Source organism: Bufo gargarizans, chromosome 3 (assembly GCF_014858855.1).
Source record: "Bufo gargarizans isolate SCDJY-AF-19 chromosome 3, ASM1485885v1, whole genome shotgun sequence".
NCBI lineage: Eukaryota > Metazoa > Chordata > Amphibia > Anura > Bufonidae > Bufo > Bufo gargarizans.
In genome coordinates this window covers 467,061,864-467,077,950 of record NC_058082.1, presented here as the reverse complement: position 1 = coordinate 467,077,950, position 16,087 = coordinate 467,061,864, and the positions used below count along the sequence as shown (strand labels likewise).

At 42.4% G+C, this 16,087-nt stretch overlaps 1 protein-coding gene across 21 annotated transcripts in view; it reads right to left on the bottom strand.

Moving 5' to 3' along the window:
• Positions 1-4,326: 4,326 nt before the first annotated feature.
• LOC122930354 (unconventional myosin-XVIIIa-like) overlaps positions 4,327-16,087 on the bottom strand; it is a 331,901-nt gene continuing 320,140 nt past the window's right edge. For 16 of the 21 annotated variants that reach the window (XM_044283672.1, XM_044283675.1, XM_044283674.1 and 13 more), the window contains one exon: positions 6,935-7,072. Coding sequence is in view for 4 of the 21 variants with exons in the window: in XM_044283690.1 (XP_044139625.1) it covers positions 6,925-7,072 (148 nt within the window). In the remaining 17 variants the exon portion in view is untranslated. Of the gene's footprint in view, positions 7,073-16,087 lie in introns of all 21 variants that reach the window. The other 5 variants (XM_044283690.1, XM_044283691.1, XM_044283692.1 and 2 more) reach the window with 2 other exon arrangements.

Sequence of the window (16,087 nt, the reverse complement as noted above, 5' to 3'; positions counted from 1 at the left end):
CTGACAAGTAGTTCCTCCTAGCTGCATAGGCTCGTCTATGTCCGTACAGACTAACTGCTGCTTGGGAGGGGTTATCAATGGCTCCGGTTTTTTCAACCTGTCCCTAAGGCGTCTATCTATACGGATAGAAAGGGACATAACTGCATCAAGGGAAAAGGGGGTCTCATACAATGCAAGCGCATCCTTAACCCTTTCGGATAACCCAGAGCAGAACTGACTCCTGAGAGCCGGGTCGTTCCATTGGGTATCCGTAGCCCACCTACGGAAGTCAGAGCAATACTCCTCTACCGGCCGCTCTCCTTGTAGGAGTCTCCGTAATTTTGATTCAGCCAGTGCGACTCGGTCAGGGTCGTCATATATGAGACCCAAGGCCCCGAAAAACTCATCCACTGACCGAAGAGCCTGGGAATCAGTAGGTAAAGAGAACGCCCAGGACTGCGGGTCCCCCTGCAGCAGGGAAATAACAACACCCACCCGCTGTTCTTCATTACCAGAGGAGTAAGGACGCAGTTTAAAGTATAGTTTACAGGCCTCACGGAATGTCAAAAACTTGTCCCTTCCCCCAGAAAATCTGTCAGGGAGAGGGACCTTGGGTTCCGCAACAACCTGGTTACCAGTAGCAACCGCTGGGCTTGCGGTCTGTTGTAATTGCTGCTGTTGCTGGAGGACCGACGCCTTCAATCCTGCCACCTCCAAAGACAGGCCATGAAATTGTTCGGACAGAGCAGCAATTGGATCCATACTGGATTCTAAGTAGGTAAAAATTTTTTTTTTTTTTTTTTTTACCTACACAAAAATAAGGGCCAGATATAATGTAATGACCGGCAACACACACAGGGAGGAAAACAGGGAAAGCCCTGCACAAGGGAGAGGGAAAGGTGGTGACCCCTAACTCACCTTGCAGCTGGTACCTGCCTGCCCTGTCGTCCCTAGACGGGTTCCTCACCCGTGCGGCGATCACGTGCCTAAACCCTGGCTTTCCCTGAAATGAGCCCTAGATAATGAACGGGCCGGTGGGATCGCTAGTCCTCACCACTGCACTAAGAGGGAAACACCAGGGAGAGGACAGACAAACACAGACAAACACAAACACCCAGGTGGACGGCAACAATTGTCCACAAAGGTCCAACAGGGATCCGGAGGGTAGCGTTCTAAGGCAACACTCAGAGAACGCAGCAACACAGCTCCAGTGGGTCAGAATAGATGTCCAGGCAGGAAACTCTATATCTGGCAACCAGAGAAGTGTGAGAGGGGAATATAAGGAGGATTGGGAGTGCTGGACAAGGAACAGCTGAGAGAAGGAGCTACGGATCCCTGAGTGAGCCAAAAGGGTTTGTAAAGCAAACCCAGAAAGCTACAATAAGGAAACTTCCCTATCTGACATAGAGCGTGCAGCCAACCGCTGCGACCTCCTGACCCCGGGTACAACGGAGTCAGTCGTGGCTCTTGACACCCTCGTGACATTTTCAATGGGATTCAGGTCTGGAAAATGGGCAGGCCACTCTATATGAGGTACCCCAGTCTCCAGCAGCCGTTCCCTATGAGACCTCAATGAGCTGGCGCATTGTCATCCATGAACAAGAAATTAGGCCTGTGATGTTGATGCAGAGGCACAATGACTGGATTAGACATGTTATTCAAGTTGTATGGGCTTGTCATTGTAACGTTCACAAAGTTTACGGCACTTCTGTATTGACTAGACACACCTGCCCACACTGTAACATCACCACCACCAAAGGCTCGTCTGGTGACAATAGTGGCTGACACAACTCTCTCATTGACGTCTCCAACATCGTTGGCAGCCATCACTTCTGCTCAGCGTTAATGGACTTTAATCAGTGAACAGCACTGAGGTCCATTGGTCCCTCGTCCAGCGTAGATGCTCCCTGGCCCATGCAAGATAATGACGCCTGTGGTCAGGTACCCTCGCAGGTCGTCTAGCACGCAGACCATGCTTATTTAAACAGTTTTGAATTGTCTGAGGCAACACCTGGGTACCTCTCACCTCTCTTAAATGTGCCTGGAGTTGTGTGGCATTCATCATTTGGTTCTGCAGGGATTGTTCATAATGAAGCGGCTATCAGTGTGGGATGTGGCCAAAGGACATCCACTTATATGCCTTTCTGTGACTCTTCCAGTCTCTCTGTTGCAACCTGTTGATGAGACACTGACACTAAGCTCAGTGGCCACTTTTATCTGAGAACATCCTGCTTGAAGCTTTGCAATGGTGAGGTACTGTTTCTTAATTGTTATATGTTGTCATCTCATGATGTCAAAATGTGAACAGCATGATGAGGAGGACTGTTTAAACACCAATTCTAATTGAACCAGGAAATGTATTGGGTTATTCATGGACCAAATACCTGCTGTGAATTTTGCCATTAAGCGCTTGGTTAGAGAACAGTAAGTTGTGCAAAAAGTACTGTAACAGTGAACAGTTGGACATGTGCATTCAAAAGTTTAGAGAAGGTCACATTAAGTCGCTTGTGCAGGTTAGAGTGCATTTTAGATTCATCAAATTTCACCCACAAGCCAAATATCCCTAACTAGTAGTGTATATAGGTTCCTGGGTTGATCAGGGCTAGGGCTTAAAATGTTCTGTGAATGGGGATTGAAATGTTGGGAGGTAAAAAGAATACATAGATGATTACAGATTGTGAATAATAGTATGGTACTGGTAATATTCTCATCATATTTCACATGTAAAAGTAAACTATACAGACCCAGGCTGGTTTCATTTTTTATTTAACTCCACACAATTGATAAAAAAAAAGCTCAAGCACATCCATAGTATGGAGATATATAACCCCTTTCCTACCTAAACTTCATGTGAGATAGACCATCCACCAGGGACATATACAGCTCAGATTGTGGTTTTCTAATGACTAGGCCTTTTTTTTTGCAAAACCTGCATTGTAAAGATTATTCCTACCTTAGCCTGTTGAGGGCGCAAAAGAACAAATGTTTGTGTGTGTTCACACACACACACACACACACACACACATCTAGAAAATATAACATATCAGAAATAAAGGCCCATTTAATATTTGAGCAAGAGGAATCCCATATTACAATGACAACTGAGGATTTTTTTTCTTCAAGCAACATTGTACTTTTTATTGCACTGCTTACTGTAATGGAAATAAGTGGTAATTAAAAAAATATTAAAATTCAAGGCAAACTTTCTTTTAATGTATGCCAGTCTACAAGGGGTTATTTTGAATTATATAAATGCCTCATCATGCTTCTGGATCTTGCACACAAGCGTGTGTGCCCCCCAATGCATGGGCACCGTCCATGTGCATGCAGTTTGCGGATGCGCACCCACTACCTTGAAGAGGCGGCCCGAACTGCAAAAAAATAGGACACGTTTTATTTTTTTACAGTGCGGAGGCAAGGACCGAAATCCCACGGAAGTGCTTCCACTCCGTGCCTCCACTCCGCACCACTCTGTATCTTGAGGATTGCAGATCTATTCAAGTCAATGGGTCAAAATCACAGAGCTGATGGCAATATATTGCAGACCCACTGTTTGCGGTCTGCAATATGAGCACGGGGCACACACGCTCATGTGCATGAGCCCTTAAAGAGGACCTGTCACCTCTGCTGACATGTTTTAGTAACTACTGGCTTTTTCCATGCAATAGCAATTCTTGAGCATCTTTTTATAACTACTGTATGTTGTCCTTTTCCTCAGTTCTTCCTACTAGAAGTTTATTAAGGAATATGTATGAGGGTTTTACTAGTGGGGGGCGGTGTCCCCGCACAGTCTGCCCCTGTAAAATTAGTACTGATAGTGTCTGGGTTTATTGCATCTGCTAATTAATTCATAAGCTTCTATTAAGAATAATAGAGGAATGACACAACATAGAGCTATATAAAAATCCTCCAGAATTGTAGTTACATGAGGGATGCAGGTAGTTACTAAAACACTCGTCAGGGAAGGTGACAGGTCCTCTTTAAAGGATACTTTACACCTAAACAAAAAGCAACCCATGCCTCAGTGATGTCACTAGGTGCTACTTTTAGACCGGCTGCATTCTCATGTATTTTGTTAAAAGCCAACACTGCTCAAAACTTGGAAATTAAAATCTGATTGCAGCGGAGAACAATCCTCCATCCCCAAGCCATACAGGTATCTAGGAAGCTGAGATCTAAGCTACTGTCTGCACATAGGAGAGCTCATGCACATGAACGTATTTTTTGTCCACACCCAATCTGCATATTTTGCGGGTTGGATGCGGACCCGTTCACTTCAAGGGGGCAGCAAAAGATGCGGACAGCACACCCATGTGCTGTCCGCATCTGTATGTCCATTCGTGGCAACCGCAAAAATATAGAACATGTCCTATTATTGTCCACAATACGGATAAGGATAGCACTGTTCTATTAGGGGCTGGATGTTCTGTTCCGCAAAATGCAGAATGCACACGACCGGTATCTGTGTTTTTCGGGTCCACAAAACAGGCAACCGTCATGTGCATTAGCCCTTACTTTAATAACAAATTTTTGCTTTCCTTCTAAACTATAGTCCTGGATAAGCAGGCCTAAGGAATTTACCTGGCTTTAGTGTGAATCTGCATTTTTAGGGTATGTCCACATTGAACTTATAAGAAAAGGGGACAGGTTTAATGGCAATGGGACATAGCTTATGATGCACCAAAGGTAGGCCAACCAAAAGGAGGTGTCAACAATAGTGTCAGAACAGGATTAGTAAATCTGCCCCACTGTCAGTGTATACAAGCAGGCAGTATGCTGGTACTTGTATTTCATTCATTTAAATTCCTGCTCTTTCTAGGCTTTGAGGAGTTGGTCCTATCAGTGATTGACAGCCTTCCCTCTATGACTGTGTATACAGAGATAGCTGTCAATCACTGATAGGACCGCCTCCTGGACTTCAAGGCCCAGAAAGAGCAGGGATCTTAAATGAACGAAAAACAAATTATACTGAATCTACCTACAATCTGCTCAGCTCCTCCTGCTCTATAACGTGCTGCCTGCAGCATACATTGTGTTTTTATGGTTACAGGTTCCCTTTAAAATCTCAGAAGAATATATTAAAGGGCATCTGTCAGCAGATTTGTATCTATGAAACTGGCTGAACGGTTACATGTACGCTTGGCAGATGAAGGCATCTGTGTTGGTCCCATATGTGCCCGCAGTGCTGAGAAAATTGATGTTTTATTATAGGCAAATGAGACTCCAGGAGCAATGTGGGCATTGCCGTTACACCTAGAGGCTCTGCTCTCTCTGCAACTGCCACTGCCTCTACCAGAAAGTGAAAATGTCATCAAGCCTGCCCTGTCAAAGTGGGAAAGGCACAACAGTTGCAGAGAGAGCAGAGCCTCTAGGTATAACTGCATGCCCCCATTGCTCCTAGAAGCATCGGGTACTTATGCCCCTGGCCAACGACAGCAGGTTTCTTCCTGAACTCAACTGTATCACCGTCCTCAGAATGCTGATACAGTTGAATAATGTGGTAAAGATGGCAGTATTTTCCGCTGCACTTTGCCATTTGGTTCTGCCAGGCAGTATTTTGTGCTGCACTATAGTTTTGCAGTCCCTTTTAATTGTGTTGGCCCACCATCTGTCAATTTGGAAAACATGGGGCCACTTTAAGTTCCAAGTCCGCCCATGTGACCTGGTGTACACGGGTGGCACAACTGCAGCCAGGAAGATGACGTCAGTGTGCAGGACTGAAGCATGGTACAGGAAGCAGCAGTGGAGAAAAGAAGGACCATGACTTTTTTTGGGTCATAATTTTTTATTCAACTTGGACAACCCTTTAAATTGCAAGTGTCCTGCAAACAGCACTTAATCTTAGCCTCTTAGACTCCTGACACTACAAGTTACCTGGAGTAGTGGAAGACTGCGCTTAAATGCACCTGCATTGACAGGTTTTTGGTGGAGTTAAACCTAAGGCTCCAGCACATGCAGGAGATTAATTTATTCTGAATACTGTTACATTGCAGCAAATGTTAAGCGACATTCAGCTAATGATAACTGTTCATGCTGCAGGACTTGCAGGTTTCATCTTTTGATTGCAGATTGGCAATAGAGAATTTTACATCAATGTACAATTCGTTTTGGCTAAAATGGTAGTAATCACTTCTTTGTGTCTGCCCCCTGGCAAGCACAGAGCTTAAGATATACCGTGTATTACATCTTGTTAATCTTGGCTTAGAGGATGTCCATCAATGTTAGATACCTACATAAAACTACATATTGCAGCATGCCTCTGTTCATTGTCCAAATTCTCATCGACCACTACCCCCAGCAGAGCCAGCCCGAGTGATCACTAACATTATACCTGCTCTATTTTCTCTTCAACCAGGATAGCAACTGTATATACATAATAAACATATGTAAGTCTAAAGATACAGGGTGATCACTCTGAGGGGTTTGGGAAGCATTGCAATGTGATTTCCAATACTAAAAGGAGGACAGAAAAAGGCACCATTCAGCTGGGAGCCCCCATATGAGCATCCAGGACTGCATACTCTCGTAAGAGTTACATATACACGGAGAGCAGAGACCACTGGACAATGAGAAAGTCCAGCCATCGAAAAATCCACTCTTCCACCAAGGGGTGAAAAAAGATGCAGAAAACAGTACATTAAAATAATAATTTATCTGATTCTCTCCTCCATTTCCACCAAACCATCAACAAGTAAAGCAAAAGACAATCCAATGAAAGCACCCTGCAACTTTAAACGCAGAAATTAGCCCATGCACTAAGGTTGCCAGGTGGTAGACAAGAATGGGGGTGTCTTGAGATGTATTGAGGTACATGTCATTCTTCTTGGGCTGAAAGCCAACACACACAGTTCCAGGGGCATGTATCGAAACCGCATTTCTCAGTCTGTGGAAAATGGCAACATTCTCCCATTCCTACAGGTGGCACTGTTCTCACCCTCGTCATGATTAGGACAAGGGTTCGGAAGATTTGGTCTCTGTGTCGCTGTCGCTCAGGTAGCTCCGTGAGGAATATTTCGATCGGTATGTGCTTTCAAAGTTGTCCTGCTCATCATCCCCTCTGTCATAGCTTAAAGGTTTCCTATAGGTTGGAGGGCTGAAATAAAAAAAGACATGGTCATATGTCTACACTTACATGAATTCATTTTAGATATCTGAGAGGGCAGTGACTTATTTTGCGCACACAAAATATATCAAATCTAGTGATTGTCACTTCCCAGGCGTCATACATGCCAACCGCAGCCTGGTCAGCTGTGAGGATTAATGTACAGTTACAGCTACATGCAGAACATGTATTAAAGACAACCCATCATCAAATAAACCACCCCTATACTGCCGACATACTGTATTAAAAGATAGTAAAAGCTTTCTAAGGATGTAATTCTCTGAAGTATAAAGGAAAAAATAAAGTTAGAAAGCAGTGTGCTACCTGTCTTGAGGAGGATTCTACTCTCAGTAGTCACACAGTCCTAGCATTACAAGCCAGCTCCAGCAGCATCCAGTGCATGCGCAAATGAAGCCGAGGACACTCTCTTCACTGCGCATGCGCTGTATTGTGCCCTTAATAAGGATTTTTTTTTAAAGGACATTCAGTAAAATTGCTAAATATTTATATTGAATTTACATAAAATAAACAAAACCCTACAAATTGTGACAACTATTGGTTAATGTGGTTTTCTTTATTTCTAGTTTCCAATAAAAATAGAAAAAAAACTAGCAAATATCACACAGCTGTATACAAAAAATAATGTCTTCACATAGGAAAAAGTACTTCTAATATAAACTAGAATCCCCAGTAAAGTGTGGGCAGAAACCATCACGCATACAGGGAAAACATACAAACTGTCAATAAAATGTCCTCAAACCGCATTGTTGATACTATGTGGGGAGATTGTAGGTCAAGGTCAATTCCTTGGTTGGACTTGACCCTAGAAACCCATCACTGCAATGCCCCGGTGCTAACCACTGAGCCCACTTGCGGCAGCTAAGGTCTTACCCTCAAAATTGTGCTGCCATTAGCCGCCGCAGATAGGTTGAGCTTTGGGTGCATGCAGCAGCTGGAGCATGTATATCCAAGCCTTATATGTCCTACCTTCTTAGGCTGTGATTACCGTACTTTAAACGTTTTAGCAGTGAGCAACGCGGCCAATTAATGTGTCAAAACCAAATGCGCTTGCAGCAGTTTTGTGATTTGGTTTGTGACTGCACAGTTTTGTAAGTTTCTGAAATATGTACTTGAACATGTAAACCCAGCCTTAGGGACAAGTATAAAAGAGGCTGCAATGTTGCTCGCGTTCCATCTCACACCAGAAATGTAAAGTCCACGGCAGGAGACCTGGTCAGAAGATTTGGTGGCACTGTTGCCTCTGCAATCATATGATGTGTGAAGCCTCTGCTGCAAAACTGTCATTTCATGGTTGGCTATGCATCTGCTACGGTGAGATTTAAACTTCTTTGTGAAAACATGAACAGCAGCAACATTGGCTGTATGGGACGGCTGTGCCATGATGTGGACCGCATATCTTTTGCCACATCTTGCGAATCATGGACCCATTAAAGTCAATAGGTCCGCACCTTGATGCAGAGTTCACATGGCCAGTGCCCGTGATTTGTGGACCCGCGTTTTGCAGTCTGCAACATGGGCACATATGGATTCCAACCTTTATGCCTTTCTTTCTTGCATGCAATCCTTCCAAAGTTATGTGTTCTCAAGGGTGCTCACTTATCTGCAATCTATTAAATGAAGATCGGAAAATATTCTATATATTCTACATGTTGCTTCAGTCTTCATGTTTGTAAATGACCATTCGTCACTGTATTCTAGGCTTCCTGTGCACTGGCATGCGAATTGTTAAAGCTCCAATGTGACACATTAATTCTAATGAATACCACAATCACCATTTATTAAAGAGGTCTGCAGATCCCATGAAACTGCAGAATGTGGAAGAAGAAACGGCATCATTAAGTACTGATCGCTACCATTCAATCATCATGCGGCTGTGGACATTAATCCATTTAATAGATGCAAACTACCTTCTTCCACTAATTAATACATTAACCATGGCAATGTGCAGTCTTATTCCCATCCACTGGGTTTTAGCTTCTGCAGCCTCACATACACACCATAAAACATGCATACAATAAATACTTGACATGTAATGTTTCCATCACCGGCAATGTAAATGCTGATAGACGAAAAAGAAAATCTGCAGGAAAAGGTTCTAATCCAAAAGCTGGAAGCTACATTTAGTAATTGCTTATATCTGCGCCCAAGTCCCCTCCCTTCTTGTATTCCTGATTTTCTACCCCTATGAATCTTTATTCGGCTCCAAAATGTGCCCTCCAGGTAGAAACAAATTGTGTTGAAGTTGTGCAAATTGCAAGCACGCCAGAGTATTAATCCAGATCAATGAGCGGAGGGAGATTGAAAAATAAAGGATCTGTCAGGGAATTTGCTGCCTGCCCTGCGAGGATTCTCCTAACTAAACAAATAAATGAACAAGCATAGCCTGGCAGCCATGTCGTTCCGCTCGCAGGTGGAGAGCAACAAAGTACATGTTATCTGTGTCATAAGTAACGTCCACAGGCTAAGAAAATGTACAATATGACATGCTGCGGAGCAAAGACCTGTAGCATGAAAACTTGATGGGTTAATTGAGATGTTTTGTTTCACAGAAGGTTTAGTCATTTAAAGGGGAACATATCATCAGGAAAAGCCAGGTTGTCATAAAATCTTTATCATTTTTATTCATTCTTCATGTATCTACAACATTATTATTACAGTCTTTATGCAGACCACAGGGGCACACGCACTACGCTCGCTCTTCAGCTTTGCTGTATAGCCTGGGACAGAATCTGCACAAGACTGATTATGACAGCTTTATTTACTTCTAATGGGCTAAAAAGGGAACGGCAGCAACACTATGCACACAGCTAAAGCTTTAAATATGAATCTCTTCTGCCAATCCCTGGCCGAGGGGCTGTACTTCGTACTATTCCTGGAGACTATTAGTTGATGGACACTTTACTGTACAGAATCACCAATTTATTGAAGGTGCCATAAAACATGATGATCCTGCTGTACTGTCAATAAATGAAACTGAAGGGGGAATTTATCATAGACAGCCGTTTTACGCACAACTCGTCAGAAACTAGGTGCATCCTCTGGCAGTCCCTGTGCCCAAACAAAAATCCATGGCAGCTCTTCTTGTAGACCCAAAAAACTGGCTTAAAAACAGAAAAATTTGCAGTATCCACTGGGCCCCCCTTCAGGAAGGTGGCAAGGGCAGCAGAGAAATTGCACTTGTGCATAGATTTAGTCGCAATGGTGTTTAAAATGTCGCAAATATGAGGTTTGCTTGTTTTATGTGCCAGAAAACTGGTGTAGGGAATGATAAATTCCCCCCTGTGCGTCTCAAACATTGTCACCACAAGGGAAGCTTTTAAAAATTTAAAGCTATGGCTTAAAAGGGATTCTCCGGGAATTAAGAAAATGAAAATACCACTTGGAACCGAACCAAGTTATTACACAAAGTCTCGCGGGACTTTGCAAAGAAATAACTTCGGCTCATCTGAGCCAATACATTCTAATACTGCAAATCGACTTTGGATGAAGCTCAGAAGTCGATTTGCTCATCCCTAAATCATAATCCCAGACAAGCAGAGTAGAGAGGTGCATGAGGCAGCTATTTAGCTCAGTGTTGTGAAGTAACTTGTCCTGCTGTGTGATTAGAATAGGTTTTTTGTGCACTAATAGGGCGGTGGCCATTTTATTTCTCCTAATGATTGCTCCCTAGAGAAAATTAGCCATTATAAATAATGAAAGGTATTTGGTAATATATTTATAAAATAAAGTAATATTAAAGTTTTTTTATTTTATTAATTCCCAGAGAACCCCTTTAAAGAGGACCTGTCACCACCAAAATGCAGTGTAATCAGCAGGTTATAGAGCAGGAGGTGCTGAGCAAATTGATATTTTTGTGGGAAAAGTTTCATTTATTTAAATTCCTGTTTAATCTGGGCTTTGAAATCAAGGAGGTGGTCCTATCAGTGATTGACAGCTGTCTCTGTATACACAGTCAGAGGGAATGCTGTCACTCACTGATCGGACCACCTCCTGGACTTCAAAGCCCAGAATGAGCTTGTATATAACTGAATAAATTACAAGTTTTACTGAATCTTTTCCCACAAACTATATATCAATCTACTCTGCTCTAAAACCTGCCGCCTGCAGATCAGACACCATAGTTAACGTGACGGGTTCCCTTTAAAATAAACACATAATTTCTCTTTTATACACAAGACTAAAATTAAATAGCAGACATTCCATTTAACCCCTTAGGGACCCATGACGTACCAGTAAGTCATGGGTTGTTCCGATCACCGCTGCACCATTGAGCAGGCACCTCGGCTAAATGCCCGGGGGTGGGGGGGGTCCCGTGACCCCCCCCCCCCGTGCTGCGGTTTGCGGCTTTTTATTGTGCAGCGGTGCCATCGGGTCCCCATGGGACTGTGGGGGGGACCCGATGGCATGGAAGGCAGCGCGATTCCTTCCTGAGGCATCTGCGCTGCCTTCCGGTGAAGAGCCTGTGAGATCCAGCCCCCTGGATCTCACAGGCCCCGGAAGCTGTATGAGTAATACACAGTATTACTCATACAGCCAATGCATTCCAATACAGAAGTATTAGAATCCATTGTAAAGGAATATACCCCCAAAAGTTCAAGTCCCAAAGTGGGACAAAAAAAAAAGTGAAAAAAAAAGTTGAAAAAATAAAAGTGAAAAAAAAAGTTGAAAAAATAAAAGTTGAAAAAAAGCTGTTATTGTGTAAAACTTACATAAATAAAAAACAGTACACATTAGGTATCCCCGCGTCCGTATCGCCCCGGCTCTATAAAAATATCACATGAGCTAACCCCTCAGATGAACACCGTAAAAAATGTAAAATAAAAACTGTGCTAAATAAACAATTTTTTGTCACCTTACATCACAAATAGTGTAATGGCAAGCAATCAAAAAGTCACACGCAGTCCAAAATAGTGCCAATAAAACAGTCATCTCATCCCGCAAAAATCATACCCTACCCAAGGGTTAACAAAGTTAGTAAAATCAGTTTTGAATACCTTGAGGGGTGTAGTTGATAGAATGGGGTCAATTTTGGGTGGTTTCTATTATGTAAGCCTCGCAAAGTGACTTCAGACCTGAACTGGTCCCTAAAAATTGGGTTTTTGAAAATTTCTGAAAAATTTCAAGATTTGCTTCTAAACTTCTAAGCCTTGTTACATCCCCCAAAAATAAAATATAATTCCCAAAATGATTGAAACATGAAGTAGACATCTGGGAAATGTAAAGTAATAACTATTTTTGGAGGTATTACTATGTATTATAGAAGTAGAGAAATTGAAACTTGGAAATTTGCTAATTTTTCAAAATTTTGGGTAAATTTGGTATTTAATTATGCAAAACAATTTACTTTTTTGACCCAATTTTAGCAGTGTCATGAAGTACAATATGTGACGAAAAACAATCTCAGAAAGGCCTGGATAAGTAAAAGCGTTTTAAAGTTATCAGCACTAAAAGGGAGTCTTTCACCTAATCTGAGGTTAGTCAGGTTATAGACTCTTTGACCCTCATTACAATCGTACCTTTCTCTTCTGTGTCCCTCGTCCAGATAATGAAAATAACACTTTTTAAAACTTATGCAAATGATCTTCTGAAGGTGCCCACGGGCAGCGTTACTGGGCAATGTGCCCAGAAAAAAAACACCTCCAGCCGGCGGACCTCACGAGCGACACCAGAGGATGGCGGGCTGGGAACTGGCCCGCACCTGCGCACTGCTCTGCCCATTATGAGCAGAGGAACAGCCTTTCATATTTCACATGCGCCGGCCGGCTGTCTTTAGTTGGCTGGCGCATGTGCAATATGAAAAGCTGTTCCCCTGCCCATTTCTGTGTGACCTGTCCCTAATCTATGTCTAGGTTCTTCTAGTCAAACGCACAGACTTGTTAAAAAAAACCAGTGTCCGATATACAAATTTAGAAGCAGTCTAAAAAGTGGTGCAAATTGGCACAACTGGTGTGTCTACAATGTTCTCCAACCTGTTCAAAAAGGGGACAGGGCTAAACAGGAAGGGGCTTAACTGGAAAGGTTCTGTGGCCAAAAGATGAGATGTTGTGAACCAGACTTGCGCCACAATTTTGGCGTAAAATAAGGTGATCGAAAGGCACGGACTGAAGAAAGTTTCTGCTAATTACACTTTACATAGGGCACAGAAATGACTAGCGGAAGTCCTCCAAGATTTGCAGTAAACTATCCACAAAGCTCCAGTTATAGGGAAAGCATTTTTCTCTGTAAGAAGAAGGACTGGATTTTATATGCATTGCCATGAGCAGGTAGACACAATTTGGCTCCTTTCACTTGTAATTAAGATATATAATTAAGGTATGTTAAGTATACTAATGAAATGTCGACCGTTATAATATATTAATTGATATTTCTTGCTTATAAATTAGCGGCTCTTTAGCAATTTGGCAAATGTTTGTATTGGATATAAATAGTTTTGCTGCTAAAATTTATCAAGCGTAGAGATATTTACATCCGCTCAAGGGCAAAGGCTTAAAGGAACAGTTCAGAGCAATCTTTTCTCAACTACGCTCCATGGAGACTTCAACACATGGGAATTTTTTTCTTCACCCATTATCAATATTGCCAATGCATGAAAGATAATAGAGTGCAACTTATTAGACCTTATTGCCTGGCCACCATATTGATTTTCATATCCTGTAGCTTTTAATCTGCTTAAAGGGGTTGTCCAGCCTTAATTAAGTGATGGACCCTCAGGATAGGCCATCACTATCTGATCGGTGGGGGCCCAACACCCTGCACTGATCAGCATCTCTGTGTAGCTCTGTCGCCAGAACTACACAACACTGTCAACACTGTAGTGGATAGCGCTCATCATTGCAGTACTGATTCCATTCACTTCAATGAGAGCAGTGCTGCAGTTGCCAGCAATGTCCACTTTAATGTTGACCGTGCTATGTAGTTTTGTGACGGAGCTACACAGAAAACCTGATTGCTGTGGGTGCAGGGTGTCAGATCCCTGCTGAGCAGCTAGTAATGGCCTATCCTAAGGATAGGTCATCACTTTAAAAAAAGGGTGGACAACTCCTGTAATGTAAAAAATGAAAATTGGGTATCATAGTGTACATGATTTCTATCAAAGCTAGAACCAGCCGTGTACCTCACATGGACCCAGAGCTCCCCCATTCATGGTAGTACAAGATTTATTCCAATCTGGAAGCTAAGGGGGGCATGTCCTTCAACTGTTTGGTGACAGTTGAAGGATAGACCTGAGCATGTGCGACCACATCAGCAAGGTGGACAGAGTAGATGTGCAAACAGCAGGTGGTGCTATACAGAGCCATTTTAATGAATAGCTCAGTGGCTTTACTGAATTTTTAATTAAATACAAGTACAAAAGTATTCAGATACAGGGGCCGGTTTGGAAAATGTTGAATATTTTACATGGGACAGCACCTTTAAGAAACACTGAGGCAGATTTACTAAACCTAGAATTTGCTACAGATTTATCACAATGGCTCAGGCTGGATGATTAATGTGTGGAGGGACACACACTTTTGTCTAACTCTAGAACAACTTTTGAGACAGAATTTTATGACAGAATTATAGCACAAATTTGGTGAAAAACGTTTCATCTTAGGTCTTTCCCCTTCCCGCTAAACCCCACACCTTTTTCAAGTAAGCCAACCCATGCTGCTTTTATTTGCGGCACTTTTTAGACAAAATCTAGCAGAAGACACATTAGTAAACCTGGGCTATGGTGAGTATTTTGGAATCAGATTCTTTAGTCACTCCAACAAATCTGCCCCAACATCTTACAGCAGTGGGCAGGTTATCTGCGATACTGGGTGAAAGTTTACATAAGTGAAAGGAATCAGGATCGATTACCATAAACTATAATGCCTTAAAAGTCTATCCGCTATCAAAATCCATTATTTAGAAAATCTATTTGGCATCGTGTACAGTCGTTTTTCAGCTAAAGAAACAGAAAGAGCTGGAGATTACAGTGATCTAGCATCGCCCCATGTAATCATATGGGCAAGCATCTGATAGTCAGGGAAAAATATAAGTTGAAGAAAGGAACAGTTGGATTTTAAGAGGTTTTGAAAAGGTAGAACATAAGGCATACATACATATTTGCCCCTCATATCTTCCACTATATATAGCTCTATATATCACTGCACAAGAAAAAAGCATAGTCATGCTTCAGAGGTTCTGCTTTTTATCATCTCTGGTAGTATAATAAGATTCTATTTACATCATTTAGCTATTCTCCCTTTTACTCATTAGGTTTCCGTGCAGCACCCATACTTTCGGTAACTCCTGGTGAGATTACCTTTCATTGAAATTCATGCTTTATTTAAATGTGTCCATAATCCTGTTTATAGTTAATAAGATTCATGTTGGAAACTAAAAATAATATTTTCAATTGGTCTTTATTGAAAATATTGAGCCGTTCTGTCACAAAAGTTTAACTGTCTTTCTAGCTGTGTGAATGGCACTTTCACATGTAGCCTAAAGTGGTTTTCCTGAGTTCATGGGAACCCCCCTCCCCTCCCTCAGAAATAGCATTTGCACATAATAACAAGCATGTCCATACTCTATTTCTGAAAATGACTTTTCTACTTGTATCTGCATCCCTGTCACACGCTGTTTGTTGTCATGTACTACACTATTATGTGATCAAGTCTCATGCTTCTTATCACTTTTGTTCCCTGTTCTCAGGTGCCAGTCATCTCCTTGCATCCTTGCCCTCTATGCATGCGTGGATCCAGCTGCTGTGTGCCGCCCACACACATGTGCTTTCCTAACAACACAATACAGCTCTCAGAAAAAAATCACACCATTGCTGACATCCTATCAGCAGGGTAGTGATTAGAAGGCTCTGTGACTGGTTGAAGTGATGTTATACAGCCAGATCTCAACAGTGCTGCCAGAGTCATGTGACTGTCTGTGAGAGCTCAAAACAGGACAATTTTTTAATCTACGCAATTCAGAAAGGTGTTCTTTGGTGGACTAGGAGTTGACTAG